Below are 17136 nucleotides of genomic sequence, written 5' to 3'. Positions count from 1 at the left end.
TTGAACAAAATGTCACAGAAGGTTCTGAAGAAGGCACACTTTACCCAAAGCGTTAACTCTGATTTCTCTCCACAGATGTTGCCAGACCTGCTGAGCTTTTCCAGCAATTTTTTCATTTGTTTTACAGCATTTGCCATTTTAAGACGACAGCATTCCTGTTTCCACCTGGTTTTAAATAAAAGGCTTGTTACAGCTGGTCTAGGTATTTGTATCCCATCCCACAATCCCCACATTTCTACAGATTTTCCATGATGCAAATCTCCTTGCATCTCTCCAGTTTGGTTGATCTGTTGGATCCTTGCCCATACACACTATACATGTATAGTTTCTCTCCACTGTGGAGACACTGCTTTCAGATTGTTAACTAAAAAAAAAATGGTTTCAGTGAGTTCACTGGAACACTGTTATTCAGGCATGTGTTTATCTTGGTGCTTTACCACTCGCACTTATATAGAATTTTATATAGAAGCATAGAATTTCTACAGTGTGGAAACAGGCCCTTTAGCACAAGTCCACACTTACCCTTCAAAGAGTAACCCACCTGATCCATTCCCCTACCCTATTACCTCAGACCAATAACCTACACATCCCTGAATACTATGGGCAATTTAGCATGGTCAATTCACCTTACCTGGACATCTTTGGACTTCCTGTTATTCTTCCCAAAGTGAATCACCTCACATTTAGCTGCATTGAACTCCATTTGCCACCTCTCAGCCCAGTTCTGCAGTTTATCCAAATCCCCTGCAACATTCTTCCACACTGTCCACTACTCCACTGTACATTTTTTCTATGTACAGACTAAAGGGAAATGGGGTAAAACAGGAATATAGAACTGAGCTGGAACACAAAGTCTGAATGGAAGACTCCTGCTTCTATTTCTGCTGTTCATTAAGCCTCAAGTTGTTGTACATGGGAATTCAGTCTTTCCTGAAACAAAATCACCAAGATATAAGACTATATTGAACACAGAGCAGTACAGCTCAGGAACAGGCCCATTGGTACACAATGCCAAGCATTATATTTTTCAAAACTAACCCCATCTGCCAGCACACACTCCATATCCCAGCCTGTTGTGCTGGCTAAATGTTTCTTAAACATTGCTATTGTTTCTGTTTCTATCACCTCCCCTGGAAACATATTCCAGGCACCTACCACTGTGTGTAAACAAAAAAAACTTTCCCATTCTGACCTTAAACCCAGGCCCCTTGGTATTTACTGCCTGGGAAAAATACTCAGATTATCTACCCTATCCATGTCTCTCATACATTTTATATGTTTCTATCAGGTCACCTTCAGCTTCCAAAACAGGAGTGAAAACAATCCAACTGGTCCAAACACTCCTTATAGCTAATTCAGTCCACGCAACATCCTCTTTTGCACCCTCTCCAAAACCGTTCCTATTGTGTTGTGTATAATCTTTCCTGTGTGCTGACCAGAACTACACACTAGCATGCCACAGACATTCAACTTACAGTTACATGTGGACAGACAGGTTTTCTATAGAAATGGTGTAAGCTGTCATTAGAGTTATCTAGCAGGTCAGCTCTAATGGGCACACTGACTTCACAAAAGGAACAAAGATGCCACAGGTCAGTCAGTGCAAACCAGCACCAATGGGTGAGTGCCTATCAGAACAGGGAGGTGCCTGAGGTGATCAACTGTTGGAGGTTACTTGAAGAGGAATTCCATCAATATCTGACAGGTTTAAAGATCATGTCTAACAAACAGATCAGGGAGAGATTCACAACATTCCAAGCTTACATAGCTGCATCCTCAATTAACAACTTTTCTTGTCAATACATAAGAACTATAAATTAGTTTCTTGTTCATCTTCAGTGCAATGTTGATCCTGAATAAATTCCAATTTAAAAATGAGATTTTCAGATATGATGGTCCACTCACAAACGAATGAGAGATGTTGTGGGTTACCATTATCTAACTGGGGTAACTGAAATCAGGATCAACCACCCACCAACCCTCCTGTTTCTGAATGAAAATCATTCAGTCCTGGTTATGATGATCAGCAGCAGCTACAGCAGAAACCTAGTCCTGCTGTTACTTGTGAACTCGCTGGTGCATCAGCAGGTGGGATGACTGAATGAATCCTTTCCCACACTGGGAGCAGGTGAACGGTCTCTCCCCAGTGTGAACTCGCTGGTGTATGGTGAGGTCAGACGATCGCCTGAACCCATTCCCACAGTGAGAGCATCTGAACGGTTTTTCATCAGTGTGAACACGCTGGTGGTACATAAGCTCCCCAGAACTTTTGAAAGACTTTTTACAGTTTGTACATTTGAAAGGTCTCTCGTCAGTGTGAACCCGCTGGTGCCTTAACAAGGTGGAAGACCGAGTGAATCCCTTTCCACAATCAGGGCAGGTGAATGGCCTTTTTTCAGAATGGATTCTCCGGTGATTCTGCAAAGTGGATAATTGAGTGAATCCCCTCCTACACTCAGAACAGGTGAATGGCCTCTCTGAAGAGTGAACTCGCTGGTGCGTCAGCAGGTGGGATGACTGAGTGAATCCTTTCCCACACTGGGAGCAGGTGAACGGTCTCTCCCCAGTGTGAACTCGTTGGTGTACGGTGAGGTCAGACGATCGCCTGAACCCATTCCCACAGTGAGAGCACCTGAATGGTTTGTCCTCAGTGTGAACCCGATGATGGGACATCAGATCCTTTGAACTTTTACAGCACTTCCCACAATCTGCACATTTAAAAGGTCTCTCATCAGTGTGAACTCGCTGGTGTCTCAGTAGTTGGGATGATGTCCTGAAGCTCTTCCCACACTGGGAGCAGCGGAATGGCACACGCCTGTTGTGAACTCGCTGGTGCTCAGTCAGTGCATATTGATTTTTAAAGCTCTTTTCACAATCAGAGCATTTAAATTCTCTCTCCTCCGTGTGAACATGCTGATGGGTCATTACGTGGGATAACTGAGTAAATCCCTTGCTACATACAGAGCAGCTAAATGGCCGCTCCCCAGTGTGACTGCGCCAGTGAGTTTCCAGTTGCGATGGGTAATTGAATCCCTTCCCACAGTCTCCACATTTCCATGGCTTCTCTCTGCTGTGAGTGGTGGTTTTCACATCCATTTTGAAATGTGAATGATGCTAACGCCCTGATGAATTGACCATTTACATTCAGTTGGATTACAAATTCTTCCCTGTAAATATCAAGTAAAATGAAATTAAAATCAAGGGAATGGGAGAGAACCCACATATCTGCTGGTTAACTTATCCAGACTTGCATGCAGAACATAAAACAAGATACAATGGGAGAACAGCGAAAGAGCAAGAATGGATCAAAGTGATGGACTAGATTCATCTGCAGTTCAACTAGAATATTGACAGAAAATCTTAAACCCTAACTTCCTAGGAAGATAACAGAAGCTGCTACTTGGGAAAACCATGACCTCCAAGCCACATAGCAGTGGGAAGAAAGTTCATCCTCTGTGATTTTGACTTGTAATAGATTCCTTCATCAACATCTGGGTGAACCTACCTCCCTTAAATTTCATGTTGAAAATTGGTGGGTCTGATTGCATTCCAACATCCTTGGGATTTAACTCTGCAACTTCTGCTCCATCTCCAGTCCAACTCAAAAGTATCTGAAGAGAGAAAAAAAGCTGTGCTATGAAAAAGAAAACAGCATGAGACTGGGAAGAGCTACAATGGCTAAATAACCTCCGTCCATATTGCAATCACGCAATAAAAATGGAGGCTGACTTCCACAGTTTACACTATCTGAATAAAGTGGCTGTGTATTGGTCTGGCAGTTGGAACTCTGATATCAAAGTGCAAATACTAGAAATCCTCAGCAGGCCAGGAAATATCTGCTGACAGAGGGAGACGGAGTTACATTTTTAATTGACAAATTAGCACAGAATTGGATTCCTCTTATGTGCTTACAACGACAAAGAAGATGGATGATAGCACAGAGCAAAGAAACATTTCTTGATCGTGAAACAGACCGTAGGAAGGTAAAATTGTTAAGTCAGCAGGACTTGTTCAGGGCATGGGTAGCTGGAAACTTCATTTAGAGAGACTCAGCAGCATTAACATAAAATACTAAGCAGATTTAACATACACCAGTTATTAGAGAGAGGTAGTTAAAGAATGACAGAGGTGATCAGAGAAGGCAGAAGTGAAGGAGAAATGAGCCATGGAACCTCTCACAGAACACAGTATTATAAGCTCTAAAGTGTCAGCAAATGCTCAAATATATTCATAATCATGGGTCCTCAGCTGTGTACACACCTTTGTGGTCACCCACGACTTCTGGTTGTGGTAAGATGGTCTTAGACACAGTGACATCGTAAATGCACTTGCTAATGTAGCAAATGACAGACACTGTGTACTCCTCTAAGTTGATAGATTCATCATCGTTTGTCGTCTCCCTGAACACGTGCCAGTCAGTGTGCTCAACACAGTCTTGAAGAGCAGAAATGGCTGGGATTAGCATAACAGAGATGTGGCCTGAGGAGCTGAGGTGGGCATGGAGCTCTGCCTTGTATGCATTGGGGATATTTGTATAAACAAGATCAAGCATGTTCCCCGCTCTAATCACAAAGTCCACATGTTGATGGAATTTAGGGAGTGCAGACTTGAGATTTGCATGGTTGAAATCTCCAGCAACAATAAACAGTCCATCAGGGAGTGCATTCTGCAGTCTCACACAGTGCCTCCTTAGCAATAGCACTGGAAGGAATATATACAAGAACAGCAGTTAATTCCCATGATAAATAAAATCTAACAGTCACAAACTCCACCAGTGATGAGCAGTAACTAGAGACTAGCACAGAGTCCTTGCACCATCTTGAGTTGATGTAGACATACAGACCCACTCTGCACCCCTGCTGCATTCCAGTCAGCACAAAACAAGGTGAGCCCGTCTAGCTGGATGGCAGTGTCTGGAACTCTGTTGCTCAGCCACATTTACGTGAAAACAAGAACGCAGCAGTATCTGAACTCACATTCAGAAACCTGCCAGTCAGGTGCAGTCCAATTTGTTTTTGTCCAGGGAGCAGACATTGGAGAGCAGAATGTACGGGGGAGCTGGCCAGCTAGAGTTTGTTTTAAGCCTAGCTACCTCCTCCTCCTCGCATACCACTTCCAATGTCTCAACCCTCGGCCACCGGCATCAGGTGAGGCCAAGAATTGGAGGCCTGGTCTCTGCAGCAAGCCGAGATCGCATAACTCCTTCAGCAGCTCTCCATTCAGGTTCCAATAAGACACTTATTAACCCTACATCAACTTCATTTCAAAACCACACAGCCACTGTCTTCTTCTGTGTGTTTCTTCTTCTGGCTGATAATCTCCCTGGGTTGTCTTCTTTCTTTTACTGTGAATATGTTTCATATGAGAAAGGTACCTTTGAGCGAGGGTGTTTCCAATTTCTTGGAGAGCAATACGTTACATGGGCAAGTAGCTCTCCAGTTTGTCTGTCCACTCGGCTAAGAACTTTCTTTCCCTTTCTTTATCTTATAACTCCATTTGCCTCATTTGCAATTTAACTTCTTCTAATTCTACTGCCCTTGTCTGTTTATCTGATATACCTAAATGCTTGACCAACTCCATTACAATTTCAGCTTTCCTTTTGTCCCTGGTTAAACCCAATTCTAACTTATTTGCTAATTCTAAAAAGTACATTCTTCCTCTGTTATCTGACCTCAGAACCCCTTTAGCAACGTTAAGGCCCAATTCACTCACTTTCAATTTAACCAACCACAAATGACCAAAATTAAACAAATTTTCTCGCCTGCGTTTTATTTAAAGATTTAGAACACTAATTGGCAGTGTTTAAAGCTGCTGGGATCTTTCGTCCTCCAAATCTGTCCAAATCTCGGACCTGAGTCCCCCAACAGTTACGAACTATTAAGAAGCAACGGCAAGCTTACTTCCAGATTTCTTATCATGATTACATTTCAGCAATGTAAGATTACTTTGATTCATTTTGGTTCTTTTATAGTCAAAAACTCAAAATAAAAACAAAAAATTTCAAATAAAGTTGCATTTACAGTGCTTTGAGATGCCTTTGAGTTGCACAGTTCAAGCTTTTTTTATTCTAAAATTATACGCTAAAAAAGTTATACGTGTGCGGGAATTATTTTTTAAAACATCGTGAAAGAAATTTATTTTAAAATCACCCAGGAGAGTTTTTTTCAAGACTGCAGTTGTTTACTGAACTTTTGGAGAGGCCTACACATGGAAGTCAGATGGAACATACGTCAGAGGGCTCATCTGTTGAGGCAATAATGATACAGCTCAAAAGTAAACTGGATGCAATCACTCTGATAGATTATACTATCGGACCCCAATGGCACAGAGACAGAGACATTAAAGAACAAATATCAATGCAGATTACGGAAAGATGCAATCACCACAGGGTGGTCACAGTGGGTGTCTTTAAATTCCCCAAAACTGACTGGGACTCCCTTCAAACAAGAGGCTTAGAGGAGGCAGAAAGGGTTAAGTGTATCCAAGAGGGTTTCTTGACACAGTATGTGGATGGTCCAACGAGAGGATAGGCCACAATAGGCCTTGTATTGGCCAATGAGCCTGGCCAGGTAACTGACCTGTCAGCACAACAGCATGTTGGAAACAGTGATCACAACTCCTGAAGTTTTAAGAGAGCTACAAATAAAACGATGCCAGGACCTTGTGGGAAGGCAAAAGATTACATCAATATTAGGCGGGCACTATGGACTGTTAATTGGGATGAACAGTTATCAGGCAAGCCCATATTTGACAGGTGGGATTTGTTTCAAGACCCTCTGATGGGAGTTCAACACCGGTATGTTCCAGTAAGGGGAAAGGACAAGATGGCAAGTTAAGGGACCCCTAGGTAACAAGGGAAGCTGTGAATTTAGTCAAAATGAAAACAGAAGCATGCATAAGGTTTAGAAAGCTAAAAATCAGACAAAGCCCGTAAGGAAATTAAAGAAAACATGAAAGAACTCAAGCAACGAACTCAGAGAGCAAGAAGGGGGCCATGAAATGACTTTAGCAAGTAGGATTAAAGAGAATCCCAAAGCATTCGATACATACATTAAAAACAAGAGGGTAACTAGAAAGAAGGTAGGACCATTCACGGATAAAGGAGCGAACTTGTGCTTGGAGGCGGAGATGTAGGCGAGACCCTAAATGAGTACTTTGTGTCAGAATTCACCCAGGAGAAGGATAGTAAGATTTGTGTGGAGCATGCTAAATGCTACAGCATTTTGAGATCAAGAACATGGTGTTGGGCTCTGGAACAGCATTAAGTTGGATAAGATCCCAGGACCTGATGGTATCTACCCCAGATTATCGAGAAAGGCAAGAGAGGAGATTACGGAGGCCTTGACCAAGATCTTGGTATCCTCGCTAGCCGCTCAAGAAGTGCCGGAGGACTGCCAAGTAATGTTCCTTTGTTCAATTAAGGAAATAGGAATATTCCAGGAAATGACAGAATGGTGAGTCTCACATCTCTGGCGAGGAAGCTACTGCAGACAATTGTTGGGGATAGGATTTATGAACATTTGGCCTAATTAGGGACAGTCAGCATGGCTTTGTGCAAGGCAGATAATGTTTTACTAACTTTATTGAATTTTTCAAGGAGGTGACGAAAGTGATTGATGAGGGTAGAGCAGTGAATGCTGTGCACATGGATTTTAGTAAGGCTTTTGATAAGGTCTCACACATTAGGCCTATCCAAAAGATTAAGATGTATGAGAACCATTAGAACTTGACCACATGGATTCAGAATCAGCTAGCCCATAGAAGACAGAGAGAAGCAGTGGAAGGGTGTTTTCAGGCTGGTGGTTCGTGACTAGTGGTGTTCCTCAGGGATCCATACAGGGACCTCTGCTGGTTGTGGTACATATAAAAGGCTTGGATGAAAATTATAGATGGGTAGGTTTGCAGACGATACCAAAATTGGAGGAGTGTGAATAGTCGAAGGTTGTCAAAGGATACAGATCATTCTCAGATATGGGCAGAGAAATGGTAGATGGAGTTTGTTATGCAATGGCTGGATCCTGAACTGCATTGATGTATAGAGGAATCTTGGGTTTCAAATCCATAGCTCCCTGAAAGTGGCCACACAAGTAGATAGGGTGGTAAAGATCACAGGTTTGCCTTTATTGGTCGGGGAACTGAATACAACAGGAGAAAGTGAGGGCTGCAGATGCTGGAGATCAGAGCTGAAAATGTGTTGTTGGAAAAGCGCAGCAGGTCAGGCAGCATCCAAGGAACAGGAGAATCGACGTTTCGGGCATAAGCCCTTCTTCAGGAATGAGGAAAGTGTGCCCAGCAGGTTAAGATAAAAGGTAGGGAGGAAGGACTTGGGGGAGGAGCGTTGGAAATGTGATAGGTATCTTAGTCTGCACATTTTCCAGCAACACATTTTCAGAACTGAATACAACAGTCAGGATGTCATGTTGCAGCTTTATGAGACTTTGTTTAGGCCATACATGGGAGTACTGCATTCAATTCTGGTCGCCCCATTACAAGGAGGATATGGAGGCTTTGAAGAGGGTGAAGAGGTGTACATGAATACTGCCTGCGAAGAGAAGAGGTCAGGAAAATCTATTTGTGAGCTACATTGTTCTATGTTCTAGCATTGAAAGCTGTCTGTTCGGCTACTTGAGGATATTTAATTTAAATTGTCCAGCTATGTATTTGATTTTATTCAAGATGTATTTATTTTTTATTCAATGCATTCAATTTTATTCAATTAATATTAATTTTTTGGGTAAGGAAAGGTAGAGTATTTTAGTGACAAGATGCCACTGAAAGCTGGTTCTTTTTAGGCTCATGCCATTGAAGGCATATAAGAGACATACAGCAGGATGGCTTGTAGATTTAGAGAAGTAATTACATAGCAGTATCAGTCAGATAGGTGGGTGACTGGTAAATGTAATGAGGTAGTTATAGGAGTCTCCTGTGGCTATTCCTCTCTCAAACAGGTATTCAGTTTTGGTACTGTTGAAAAGACTGATCTCTCACAAGGAAGTAGAAGAGCCAGTCAGACCTAGGGCATCAGGAATTAATCTTATGTTTGTCAGGGTTTGACAAAATTTAGAAGAATAATTGTCATGGGGAACTCTTCTGTCACGGGCACAAATGAGATTCTACAGCAGTGAGCATGAATCCAGCAAAGTATATTGCTTTCCTGGTGCAAAGATCAAGGACATCTCAAAACATTTGAAGCATATTGTTGCAGGGGAGAATGAGATGCCAGAGGCTATTGTACACATTGGTAGGAATGACATAGGCAGAGAGAAGATAAACACTTTACAGTGTGAATATGAGGGGTTAGGTAGAACATTAAGAAACAGAACCTCAAAAGTAGTAGCTTGACTGAAGGAAGGAATAAAAGGATAAATGAAGTAAATCAGTGGCTGAAGAGGTGGTGTAATATTTAGGGATTCAGGTTATTGGACCATTGGGATCTCGTATGGGGCATAAAAGACCTGCTCTAAACGGATGGGTTTCACCTGAACTGGAAAGAGACCAAAAGCCTAGTGGAGATATTTGCTATTTCTACTACAGGACACTGTAAACTATTAGAGAGGGGGTGTGGAGGGATCCCAAGTAACAGAGTAAACACTAAACAATGTGCTGAATCAGAAAAGAACAAGTTAATTAGAAAAGACAGACAAGAGCAAGTCAGGGAGTGAATTAACGCTGAAGAATTAAACTGCATTTATTTCAGTGCAAGGGGGATCAGGCTAATAAACTCAGGGCACATTTGGGAACATGGGATTGGGACATCATAGCTATTACCGAAACTTGGCTGAGGGATGGACAGGACTGGCAGCTCAATGGGGTTTTGGAAGCTATAGGAACAATAGCAAGGAAGGAAAGAAAGAGGAAGGGGTGGGCGTTTTTGATCAAGGAAAACATTACTACTGTAACTAGAGAACACATTTCTAAAACATCGTCCAGTGAAAATATATGGGTTGAAATTAGAAATACGGAAGGAATGATCAACTTGATAGGATTGCACTATAGTACAACAGTCAAAGAGAAATTGAGGAACAAATGTGCAGAGAGATCTCAGATCTACGTCCCTCAGACTGATAAGCTGCAGAGCTGGGCTAAGAGGTGGCAAATGGAGTTTAATGTGAAGAAGTGAGAGATGATTCACTTTGGAAGGAATAACAGGAATGCAGAGTACTGGGCTAATGATAATGGCAACGTAGATGAGCAAAGAGTTCTTGGTGTCAAGGTACATAGATCCTTAAAAGTTGCCACTCAGGTTGACAGGGTTGTTAAGAAGGCACATGGTGTGTTAGCTTTTATTGGTAGACGGATTGAGTTTCAGAACCATGAGTTCATGATGCAGCTGTACAAAACTCTGGTGCGGCCACACTTGGGAGTATAATGTACAGTTCTGGTCACCACATTATAGGAAGGATGTGGATGCATTGGAAAGGGTTCAGAGGAGATTTACTCAAATGATGCCTGGTTTGGAGGAAGGTCTTATAAGGAAAGGCTGAGGGACTTGAGACTATTTTCATTAGAGAGAAGAAGGTTGAAAGGCGACTTAATTGATAATCAGAGGGTTAGATAGGTGAACAGTGAAAGCCTTTTCTCTTGGATGGCGATGGATAGCACGAGAGGACATAGCTTTAATTGAGGGGTGATAGATATAGGATAGATGTCAGAGGTAGTTTATTTACTCAGAGAGTAGTAGGTGCATGGAACGCACTGCCTGTAACAGTTGTAGACTTGCCAACTTTAAGGGCAGCTAAATGGTCATTGGATAAACATATGGATGAAATGGAATAGTGTCGGTTAGATGGGCTTCAGATTGTTGCACCGACCTGTAAAACCATCGAATGCCGAAGGGCCTGTACTGCGCTGTAATGTTCTAAGTAACAATAATAAGGTGTTTTTAATTTTCCAAACATTAATTGGGACAACAGTGTTAAAGGTTTAACACGGTGAAGAATTTGTTAAAGAAAATTTTCTTGAATGTATTTATTAACATGGAAATATTCCTATTAGCAAAGAAGTAAAACTTGACCTTCTCTTGAGTAAGAAGGCAAGGCAAGTGACTGCAGCGATAGTAGGGGAATTCTTTTCGTCCAGTGATCATAATTCAATTAGTTTGAAAATACTTATGCACAAGGATAAGCATTCCATAAAAGGTTAAGTTTTTAATTGGAGTAAGGCAAATTTTAATGGTATGAGACAAGAGTTTTCAAAAGTTGATTGGAGTAGATTGTTCGTAGGTAAGGGGACACCTGATAAATGGCAGGCTTTCAAAAGTGTGGTAACGAGAGTCATTATGTTCCTGTTCAAGTGAAAGATAAGGCTGGTAGAACTAGGAAACAATAGATGGATAAAGATATTGAGATTCTAGTTGAGAATAAAGAAAAATCATATATTAGATAGAAGTAACTGGGTTCAAATGAATTTCTTGAACAGTATACTACGAGGGATAGGGCATTCTTAAAAGGGAGATCAGGAAGACAAAAAGAGGATTGAGATAGCCTTTGCCGATAAGGTTAAGGACAATCCAAAGAAATTCTACTGACATTCATACATTAAGAACAAGAGAGCTATGATGGAATGAGTTGGGCTTCTTTGTGTTGAAGCTTGGGAGATGGAAAAGATATTAAATCAATATTTCATGTCAGTTTTTGCTGTGAAGAAAGAAATGGAGGCCAGAGAACTCTGGGAAATAAATATTGATGTCTTGAAAACAGCTCACATTACAGAAGAGGAAGTGCTGGAGGTCTTAGAAAATACAAAGGTGGATAAATCTCCAGATCCTGACCTACTGTATTCTGAGACACTGTGTGAAGTTTGGGAGGAAATTGCAAAGCCCCTTCCAGAACGTTTGCACAGACAGGATAGTTAAGAAGGCATTCAGCACATTTGCCTCCATTGCTGAGTTCTCTAAGTACAGGAGTTGGGACATCATATTGAGGTTGTACAGGAAATTGATGAGACTTCTTCTGGGGTACTGTGTCCAGTTCTGGTTGCCCTGTTATAGGAAGGATATTATTAAGCTGGAGAGGGTTCAGAAAAGATTTACCAGGATATTGCCAGGAATGGAGGGTTTGAGTTATAAGTAGAAGCTGGCTAAGTGTCTTTTCACCAGGGTGGGGGATTTCAAGACTTGGAGGCATATTTTTAAATATGAGAGGATAAAGATTTTAAAAAAGACATGAAGGGCAACTTTTCTTTTTACACAGAGTGGTTTGTGTGTGGAATGAACTTCCAGAGGAAGTGAATGCAGGTAGTTACAACATTTAAGACATTTGGGTAAGTACGTGGAGAAGAAATGTTTGGAGGAATTTGGGCCAACCACAGGTTGGTGGGACTAGTTTACTTTGGGATTATGGTTGACATGGACCCACTTGTCCAAAGAGCCTGTTTCCATGTTGTATGACTCAATATCAGAAGGACTGAAGTCAGAGTAAAAACTCATAGTTGAGGAAATCCCCAGGGAATGGAATGATGCTAATATGCAATTATTGCTGCATGATGATGTTACACACAGATACACAAAGCATCTGAGCCTGTGCAAACCAGAGATCACCATACATTGTGGAGGATGAAAGGAGGCAGATGCAGTTTAACAGAATGTTTCTAGGAATGATGAGTTTTATTTGAAAGATTAGGTTGTAAGAACAAGGTTGAGGAAGATCAGTTACAGCTAAGCAATACATGACTATTTTATACAAGGTGGGCAAAGGAAAACTTTATGTTAGAAGATCATAAAATAATTACAAGTCAGAGATTTAAGATTTTGGAAGATCTACAAGGTGGATGTTGGGAAAAAAAATTATGCAGTTTAATGCTTACAAAGTCCAATATTTTAGCTTGGTTGGAATTTGCTGATGGCAATACCTCTCCTAATAGTCTGTGAAGAAATTTTGGGGAAAAAAAACACTTTGGTTCAGCATGTACATTGAGAAAAGGCAAATATTTCTCTGGGTTTTCCGTTGCTGTGTATAAATCTTCTGTTTCTAACATTCAATGAAAGGAGTTTATCAGTCCAGTCCCGCTTCCCCAGTATGACCACACATACTACCTCATTCCTGAAGAAGGGCTTATGCCCGAAACGTCGATTCTCCTGCTCCCTGGATGCTGCCTGACCTGCTGAGCTTTTCCAGCAACACATTTTCAGCTCTGACCTCCAGCATCTGCAGCCCTCACTTTCTCCACACATACTACCTACTACATTTTACCTCTTGTTGTGATCGGCAATTCCTCAATTCGAGAATGATATCTCTACTTCTTGCCCTGAGACTTCATCTGACTAAAGTGAACGTCAGCTCTTTGGAAACGAAACAAGATATCCCGTGCGGCAAACGGTTTGAGAATAGCAGATGTTGCTTCCTGCCCTTTTGTGCCGCCACTCTGCCTCACTAGTTTAGTTCATTAGTATGAAAGGCCCATGAAGCCTGATGAACAGGTTGTCTCCATTCTGAACAAATAGGCAGCAAACTTCCCTCGTCATTGACCATTACAAAGATGGCGGTTGCGCATGCGCCTTTTTCTTTTCTCCCTCCAGAAGCCCGACAAAGATGGCAGTTGCGCATGCGCTTTTCTCCCTCCAACGGCCCGACAAAGATGGCGGTTGCGTACACGCTTTTCCATCCAGCGTCCCAACAAAGATGGCGGCCGTTACCTGGAAGTATCAGGTTCGGAGTTGCGACTCTATTCAGCGCTGTCGACGGGCCAGATTTTCTTTTTCGCAGTTTCGGCCAAACAGAATATATTCGTGAATCTCTTCGTCCGTTTGCTGGATTCATCGGCCCCTTGTTTCTGCCTTTCCCGGAACAAATCACAGTCACTCGCCCCGCACACGCGCTCTCTGCACCTCCGCCCTGTCCTTGTGATTTGTGGATCGGGATAATATGTACCGCGGGGAATGCTGGGCAAGATGCCAACTGTTGGGTGTGCCAATTCAAGATCCAGGAATCATTTGTCTACTGTGCAGTGGATGCCCCAGACCTGAAGAGAACGTTGACAGAAATGGGAGATTTCTGTTTTCTCAGGGATTTGTGGAGAAACAGGTGTTTTGTTGGCAATGCATCAAGGTCTCAGCTTGGAAGCATATGCTTCTTGCACCTTTGGTCCGCATCTGATGCAGTGAAATTACCAAGCATGACAATAATCAGTGCTACCATATGGCAGGTGTTGTGGCCCAGTGGTTTCAAGTGCTAGATTCAGGTTCCAGCCTCTCTGAAAAAGGTCACCTCACACCATGTTTATTTGAAATCACTAACTTTCGGACTGCTGCTTAAGTCTTCACTGGTGAAGGAGCACTGCTCAGAAAGCTTGTGATTTCATATAAAGAAATGTTGTTGGATGATTTCTGACCTTGTCCACCCCAGTCCAACACCAGCACCTTCACATCTTTCTGGTTTGAATCCCTTCGCTGTCAAAATACTACAATATCTTGTTATGATACAGAGTAAACCCTTCTGCTAATTTAAAACAGACACAGAAATGCTCACCTCGACTCATAATCTGTTAGAGTATGAGTGACAAAGAACTACCAAATCCCACTATTTAAAAATAAATTTAACACTTGATTCATTAACTCCACAAAAAAGAAAATTAAACAACAACTACATTATAATCTTCCTTTGTCTACCTCCTATTCTGCAACAATAACTGATCCAATAACACCCCGCGATTAAGTTTTACAAACAAATTAAAATTTCAAAACTAGTCAGCTGTGTCGATTCTCCTGTATCTTTCTATCTTTTCTTCTGTCTTCTGCTTCACAGATTTCATGTGAACAGGTACCTTTCAGAAAGAGGCTCTGCAGGCCATATATTTGCCGCTCTGGCTAACTGTTCAAATTGCCCAATTGTTATACACTAAAATATTGGATCATCTCATTGGTTTGATGTCATCAAAACAGTAAAATTCATGTTCAATTGGATCTTGGTATCTTGCGGTATAATTTAAACTGATTGGCTGAATTTGAATTTGTTGTGTTACGTATCAACTCAGCTCCAGCTATTTATTTTGCAGCCAAATGTTACAATTTTAAATTTCTCAGCACACTGTGCTTGTTAAGTTCTTGCCAGTTTTCACTCTCTTTTAAAGATACAGTACACACTTACACCTTCATAACACCTCCCCCCTTAAAACAAAATCAACCATCATAATGAAAAGGTGGCTTCATTTTTTTCTATTCCTTAACCACATTACCATGACATACATATGACTTTAACCTTTTCCCACATATGTGTAACATTGAATAAACTAATCTCATCTGTATTTTAATCAGTTAAATTGGTGATAAAGCATCAGATATTATATTCTAATGACTAAAAGTTTATAACTTAAGACTCCAATGAAATAGTTTCATATTCTAGTCTTTAAAGCGTTCCAAGAATGTAAGAGGATTGTGATCCGTATACACAACCACCTCCAACACATTGTTCATGACATAAACATTAACATATTGTAAGGGCAGTACCAAACTCAATAGTTCTTTTTCAATCATAGTGTATTTTCTCGGGTTGGTGTTGAGTTTCTTTAAAAAGTATGTAACTGGCAGTTCAATTCCATTATAATTCCAGTACAGCTCCAACTCCTACATCACTCGCGTTTCAAAACGTTTGTTGTAGCTAAAACTGGTGTGGTAAGTTAATATTGCTTTCAAATTGTCAAATGACTCCTGGCATTGTTCTGTCTTCCAAAATTTTGTGTTCTTCTTCAGCAAATCTGTTGACGGTGCCACTACACTGCTGATGTCCAATAGAGTCTGCTTTGTCCCAAAAATTGAAGCACCTCTTTCTTTGAGGTTGGTTGTGGAAATTCCTCGATGGCTTTTGTCTTTGCATTCCTTGGAGTCAACCTTCCATGACCGATGTAATGTCCCAAGAACCTCTGCTTTCACAAATTCAATTTTGTTTAAGTTTATTACCAGTTTTGTTTCTCTTAATCAGTCAAAGAGGTCTGCCAGCTGTACCATGTGATCTTCCCAGGATTCACAGAAGATCACTACATTATTCAAATAGACGGCACGGTTTGTTATGTGATGAGGATGTTAGGAGATTACAGGGTGACCTGGATAAGTTAGATGAGTGGGCAGATGCATGGCAAATACAGTTTAATCTCATGTCTCGGGGATTTATTTAAAGATGGGGTCCTGATGTCTTTCGGACAGCTGCGTCAGAAATTCGGATTACCCAATGGAGACCTCTTTCGATACTTCCAAATTCGAGATTTTATACAGAAGAAGACTACGTTATTAGATAGTCTTTATAAATCCGATAGAGAATGTAGTGTCCTACGACCAGTGGGAGTATCTTCCGTCAGTAATATTTATCATTTGCTACATGATGAAGTATCGGGAGATATGGATAATCTGCTTAAAACATGGGATCAGGATCTGGGACTAGAAATCTCCACAGAAACGTGGAATGATATCTGGGAAAATGCTAGAAGAATGACTATTTGTAACAGAACCCAGGCTATCCAGCTGAAGATACTTCATAGGGCCCATATAGCACCGGTTCGATTGGCAAAATTTAAGGCAGGAGCATCTCCAATGTGTCCTAAATGCAAAATAGAGGTGGGCACTCTTGTACATTGCTTATGGACCGGTCATAAGATCCGTAGATATTGGACTAAAGTAGCAAGCACCCTGACAGAAATTTTAGGAACGGAAATAAAAGTAGACCCCGTATCTCTCCTCTTGGGCTTTTCGAACTTTCCCTCCCTGGACACATACGGGAAGAGACTATTTTCTATTCTTTCTTTCTGTGCAAGGAAAAATATCTTGATGAATTGGGTGGCGGAGGGCCCCCCTGGACTTTCAAATTGGCACAGACTAATTATGGAATGTATTCCCCTTGACTTCCTTACAAATATGGTGCACCGAAAGACCGAATTATTTTATAAAATATGGCAGCCCTTTTTGAATTACATAAATACAGATATTTCCGCTATCCTAACAAGGGCTTTTATTTAATTGAGATTACAAACCTGGCTGGTCCGCGGCCCCTCGGGGGAGGAATCCCGCACGAATACGGGTTTTATCATATCTGATGTTAACACATCCCGAGCATGTAAGAGACTTAAATATACACCCTGATTAGTTGTAGGTTAGATTAGTAGATAGTTGAGTTTTGTCTGTTTGTTTTTTTTTGTTGTTTTTTTTTTGGG

At 41.3% G+C, this 17136-nt stretch overlaps 1 protein-coding gene across 6 annotated transcripts; it reads right to left on the bottom strand.

The window, feature by feature from the left end:
- Positions 1-682: 682 nt before the first annotated feature.
- LOC122558628 (zinc finger protein 239-like) lies at positions 683-14078 on the bottom strand. Of its 6 annotated transcripts, none has more exons than XM_043707424.1 (4): positions 13634-14078; positions 4261-4701; positions 3506-3611; positions 683-3167 (listed from the first exon to the last, which is right to left on the bottom strand). In XM_043707424.1, exon 4 carries the CDS (start codon positions 3094-3096, stop codon positions 2059-2061), a length of 1038 nt encoding a protein of 345 aa, XP_043563359.1. In that variant the 5' UTR covers positions 3097-3167; positions 3506-3611; positions 4261-4701; positions 13634-14078; the 3' UTR covers positions 683-2058. The 6 variants fall into 6 exon arrangements, with proteins under 6 accessions (XP_043563359.1, XP_043563357.1, XP_043563358.1 ...); XM_043707422.1 differs by lacking the exon at positions 13634-14078 and adding an exon at positions 13191-13622; XM_043707423.1 differs by lacking the exon at positions 13634-14078 and adding an exon at positions 13034-13058.
- Between the last annotated feature and the right edge of the window lie 3058 nt (positions 14079-17136).

Source organism: Chiloscyllium plagiosum, chromosome 17 (genome assembly GCF_004010195.1).
Source record: "Chiloscyllium plagiosum isolate BGI_BamShark_2017 chromosome 17, ASM401019v2, whole genome shotgun sequence".
NCBI lineage: Eukaryota > Metazoa > Chordata > Chondrichthyes > Orectolobiformes > Hemiscylliidae > Chiloscyllium > Chiloscyllium plagiosum.
Note: the sequence above shows the minus strand (reverse complement) of the source record. Positions and strands in the feature narration are given on the sequence as shown.

Excerpts from the sequence above, each read along its gene's own strand:
- LOC122558628 (XM_043707424.1), bottom strand. The coding sequence starts at position 3,096 with ATGGATGTGAAAACCACCACTCACAGCAGAGAGAAGCCATGGAAATGT.